Source organism: Nicotiana tabacum, chromosome 16 (assembly GCF_000715075.1).
Source record: "Nicotiana tabacum cultivar K326 chromosome 16, ASM71507v2, whole genome shotgun sequence".
Classification (NCBI taxonomy): domain Eukaryota; kingdom Viridiplantae; phylum Streptophyta; class Magnoliopsida; order Solanales; family Solanaceae; genus Nicotiana; species Nicotiana tabacum.
The window spans coordinates 38,380,243-38,385,361 of NC_134095.1; the positions used below are offsets into that span (position 1 = coordinate 38,380,243).

At 38.1% G+C, this 5,119-nt stretch overlaps 1 protein-coding gene across 1 annotated transcript; it reads right to left on the bottom strand.

Annotated features, from left to right (window-relative positions):
- Positions 1–2,899: 2,899 nt before the first annotated feature.
- On the bottom strand, positions 2,900–4,370 carry LOC142170199 (uncharacterized). The gene is made up of 2 exons (XM_075232045.1): positions 4,355–4,370; positions 2,900–3,264 (listed from the first exon to the last, which is right to left on the bottom strand). The coding sequence occupies exons 1-2, from the start codon at positions 4,368–4,370 to the stop codon at positions 2,900–2,902; spliced, it is 381 nt and encodes a 126-aa protein (XP_075088146.1).
- Positions 4,371–5,119: the final 749 nt, after the last annotated feature.

Sequence of the window (5,119 nt, forward strand, 5' to 3'; positions counted from 1 at the left end):
TGAGCTAGGCAAGCCAATCCTTTAAACTAATTACTAAATAATCCAATTAATTCTTTTTAACAGATATAAAGCGATAACGTATAAACAACGGAATATATAATTAAGCGGAAGAAAAATAATAAAATATCTGAATCTATAGCTATTACAACTACTTAAGCCTTAATCACCCAAAACCTGGTGTCACAGTGTCAGAGATGGTCTAAGACTGCTAAATACAAAGTTCGAGAATAAAAGACACATTGTTTCTGAAGCAAAAAGATGAAATAGGAAATAAAAGATAGAGGAGACGCCAGGCCCTCCGGATGCCTGCAGGTCTACCTTGGATCTCCGCGTGGACTGAAGGTAGCCTCCAACTACGATCCAAGAGCTGCTCCGGGATCTGCACATAGTGCAGAGTGTAGTATCAACACAACCAACCCCATGTGCTGGTAAGTGTCTGGCCTAACCTCGGCAAAGTAGTGACGAGGCTAGGACCAGACCACCAAATAGACTCGTGCAGTTATATAATATACAATGGAAAGTAAAACAGGAATAAACAAGTAAAGATGGGAGGGGGAAACATGCTTCGAGGAATAACAGGTAAAAACAGAATATCAAGAGAACTATAAAGGAATCAAAATCCAATCACTAACAAGAATAAGGAAAACAAAGGCAGATTTCACTTTCTTTTCACATCTTGTTGCAGGCGTGCAACCCGATCCCATTTCCTGTATCTCGTGGCAGGCATGCCACCCGCTCCCATTTCATGTACCTCGTGGCAGGCATTCCACCCGCTCCCATTTCATGTACCTTGTGGTAGGCGTACCACCCGCTCCCATTTCATTATATCTTGTGGTAGGCGTACCACCCGCTCCCATTTCATTATATCTTGTGGTAGGCGTACCACCCGCTCCCATTTCATTATATCTTGTGGTAGGCGTACCACCCGCTCCCATTTCATTATATCTTGTGGTAGGCGTACCACCCGCTCCCATTTCATTATATCTTGTGGTAGGCGTACCACCCGCTCCCATTTACAAGCCAACAATAATCACAAGGAATCCCGACAAGGGAACAAGAGCAATATAACAACTTCCCGGCAAGGGAAAAATAATATCAAAACAAACATCCCGACAAGGGAACAATAATATCAAAACAAACATCCCGGCAAGGGAACAATACTATCAAAACAAACATCCCGGCAAGGGATCATTAATATCAAACAAACATCCCGGCAAGGGACAATGGTGATAATAACATATGAAGCGCAATAAACCACAACAGAGTCATAATAATTATAATACAAGACTCACGGGCATGCTTGACACCAACGTATAGATACTCGTCACCATGCTTATACGTCGTACTCCATAATTAACATGTAGCAAATAAGACACAACTCCTTATCCCTCAAGCTAAGGTTAGACCAAACACTTACCTCGGACTTCCATGGCCAACTCAAGCCTCAAACACCGCCTTTTCTTTTGAATTCAGCTCCAAATCAATTGTATCTAGACATAATCGACTTAATAACATCAATAAACGCTGAATAATCCAATTCTAATGCTTATAACTTCTAATCATTCTTCCCAAAACCCGATCACCCATTCATCCACGAGCCCGAATATATAATTTGTTTTGAAATTCGACCCCAAAACGAGGTCAAATTCCCAAATAATCAAAAAGTCCTAACTCTACCCAAATCCCTAATTTTCTACCCTTAATCTCATGTTTTAGGCCTAGAAATCTAGTGGGTGTTGATAAAAATGGAAGAAAACAAGTCAAAGATTACTTACCCAAGAGGTTATGATGAAGAAGTTCTTCAAAAATCGCCCAAGAGGTGTAGAGAAGAAGAAGTTTGTGAAAATTGGGTTAAATCCCGTAATGCATTCCGTTTCTGGACTTTTAAAATAAGTGGGCGAAATTGGCCTTCGCATTCGCGATGCGTTAGGACTGATAGACCTTCGCGTTCGCGATGATCGGCTCGCATTCGTGGAGAAGTAACTCCTCGAGCCTTCGCGTTCGCGCCCCAGTGGTCGCGTAAGTACAATACCCCTTCCCCCTGACTAGGCCACAAGCCTTCGCGTTCGCGATACGAGGCCCGCGTTCGCGAAGAGTAGACCCCCCAAAGCTTCGCATTCGCGACCTGGGTCTCGCGTTCGCGTAGAAGGAAATTTTCCTTCAGCACTATTAACTCATCGCGTTCGCGAAGGTCCTCCCGCGAACGCGAAGAAGAAAATACCAGAATACCAGCAACTGAAAACCTGCAACTTTTTAAGAGTTTAAAACCTTCCGAAACTCACTCGAGCCCTCGGGGCTCCAAACCAAACATACGTACTAACTCAAGAACATCATATGAACTTATCCGTGCGACCAAATTGCCAATATAACATTATTAACATCGAATTAAACCTCAAAATCAATGATTTATTTCAAAACTTCTTCAAAAAATTAAATTCTGCTTTTAAGGTCCGAATCCCGTCAAACGGATTCCATTTCTTATCAAACTTTACAGAATTATCTTAAATCACATATAAGTCCTGTACCGGGCGCCGAAACCAAAATACGGACAAGATACCAACATGTTCTAATCAAAATTCATTTCCAATTCCTTTAAACAATTTCAAAAAATAATTTTCTTCAAAAATTCATTTATCGGGCTTAGGACCCCGGAATTCGATTTCGGGCATACGCCCAAGTCCCATATTTTTCTACGGTCCCTTTGGGACCATCAAATCACGGTTCCGGTTCCGTTTACCCAAAACGTTGACCGAAGTCAAATTAATTCATTTTTATAGTCAAAATTTATCATTTTCACAGATTTTCACATATAAGCTTTCCGGCTACGTGCCCGGACTGCGCACACAAATTGAGGTGATGCTAAAAGAGGGTTTTAAGGCCTCAGAACGGAGAATTTCATTTAAAAACAAGTCGTGAGTTCAACCATTAGTGTACCAGGGAGAGACTTATCTGCAGAACGAAAACGTTCTTCCACAAACTTCAGGTATTCCCTGGCACTTTCTGTTTGTGGAATAGTACCCTTAATGTTGTTGGCAATATTCATTCGCATAAACATAAGGCTTAGCCTGTTAGAGCGTTCCCACGCTTTATGGAAAGACTTCTCATCCGCACTGCTCGGAGCAGTATTGGCAGCAGGCTTATCATTCGGCAGAGCCAAGTCAAGATCCATCACATCTAAGTGGAACTGGACTTGTTCACGCCATTCAGATAAGTTCAATCTGTTGAATACAGTAACAGACAAAGCAAGCGAATGAAAAGGAATAGCTGCAAAATATATAATACATGCTCACAAATCTATATGGATTCAACAAAACAGTTAAAGCATATCGCAATTCTCCTTTGGGTAAATACTATGACACACTATCATAATTTAAATGCCCTTTGGGTAAATCCTTAAGTTCTAGCAATAGTGAAAATTAATTTATCCACTAATTTTTAATTATAGGCATTTCATTAATTTCATGGATAAACTATAATTTTATGTATGCATATTTTCATAAACAAACTAGTTTGGCCACTTTGGCGACTAACAAACTATATGAACATAATTGCACACATAAAATAAATATCAGAATATTTTAGACATTCTAGTTTGATCACTTTGGTGACTAACAAACTATATGAGCATTAATACAAGCATAAAATAAACATAAATTTGTAGTATGTATAAATATTAAACATTCTATTTTGATCACTTTGGTGATTAACAAACTATATAAGTTTTAGGCACATACATCAATTATTATACAATACCAGAATCACAATCAATACAATAAAGGATTTACGTGCAATTACTGCATTCCAAAACTTTTAGGAATAAAATATTATCACTGAAGTGGTCCAAAAGATATTAAGATTGCATGTATCCATAAAGTAAAATCGCAAGTCATCTTTGTTTAAAAATCACTTTAGTAGGCCACTGTGTTGGGGAAAAAAGATGCTGCTACATGTGAACATATGGTTTATGTCTAATTTACATTTATAATTCCACAAGAGCACAAAACTTCAAAGGTTGTCGTTATCGAAAAGTAGAGACCAAACTCTTTCATAATTTTTTGTCAATTACCCCATCTTTCTAATTGCTCCATAATCTTAAAAGTAATTAAAGAATTAGAGTTTAGCATTATTTTCCACAAACAGAATTTAACGATCATGATAATTTATTTAAACTATGATTCATAATTGCCGTAGGCAGCACATGATGTCTAAACAACTACGCATTCATAATTAGTTGTGACGAAGATTATCTGTTCAAGCAATCCAGGCTCATGATACTACATGTAAGCATAAACTATAATTCTACCAGGATCTTGAACATGATAATCTTACATGTAATCGTCATAGAAAAACATACCTGAAGCGGAATCCATTATCTTGAAACAGAAGCGTTAATCGGTAAATTGGTTTCTCGCCCTTGCCCTAACTTTTGTTACCGCCGCCTTTAGTGATGGAAGAAAGAAAATAAAATACGGTAATCCTAATGGGTAGGGAGATGACCAATTTATAGGGGTTCTCACTTAATCTGGTACGTCCATCAAGTAACCAATCGGACGGATGAGATTTGATAATTAATTAAATATTAATTATGGGCCTTAAACCTATTGGGCCACATATACGTAGGAAAAATAACTTACAATTTAGTCCTAAAGTTTGGTTGAACTGAATAATCTCTAAATACATTCTATATTATGGATATATTTTAAATAGCAGGCTTAAAAGTAGCTACTAGTGCACTTTACCCGACAATTTAAATAGTACATAATTTGGAAGTTAGGATCACTCAGGAAAATGGTGTATGGCCATAAATGGAGCAAGAAGGGTGACTTAAACTTAATAACTCATATAATGTCCTATTCTACAGAATCGTATGCCTATTGCATACCAATTTTAGTCATATATCTGGGGATATTGCCTTTCCGATCATATCCTTTGACAAGCTCATGACCTAACATAATGTTATTAGTGAAAGCTCTGCCTGGCACAAATGCCGCTTGACTGTGTTTCTAAATCATTCATAATTAGTTGCATCCTTTTAGTAATAACCTTAGATATATGGATTTTATATAGCACAGAGCAATATTATACAGTTGCATTCTTGCTTGACTCGATCTAAAAAGCA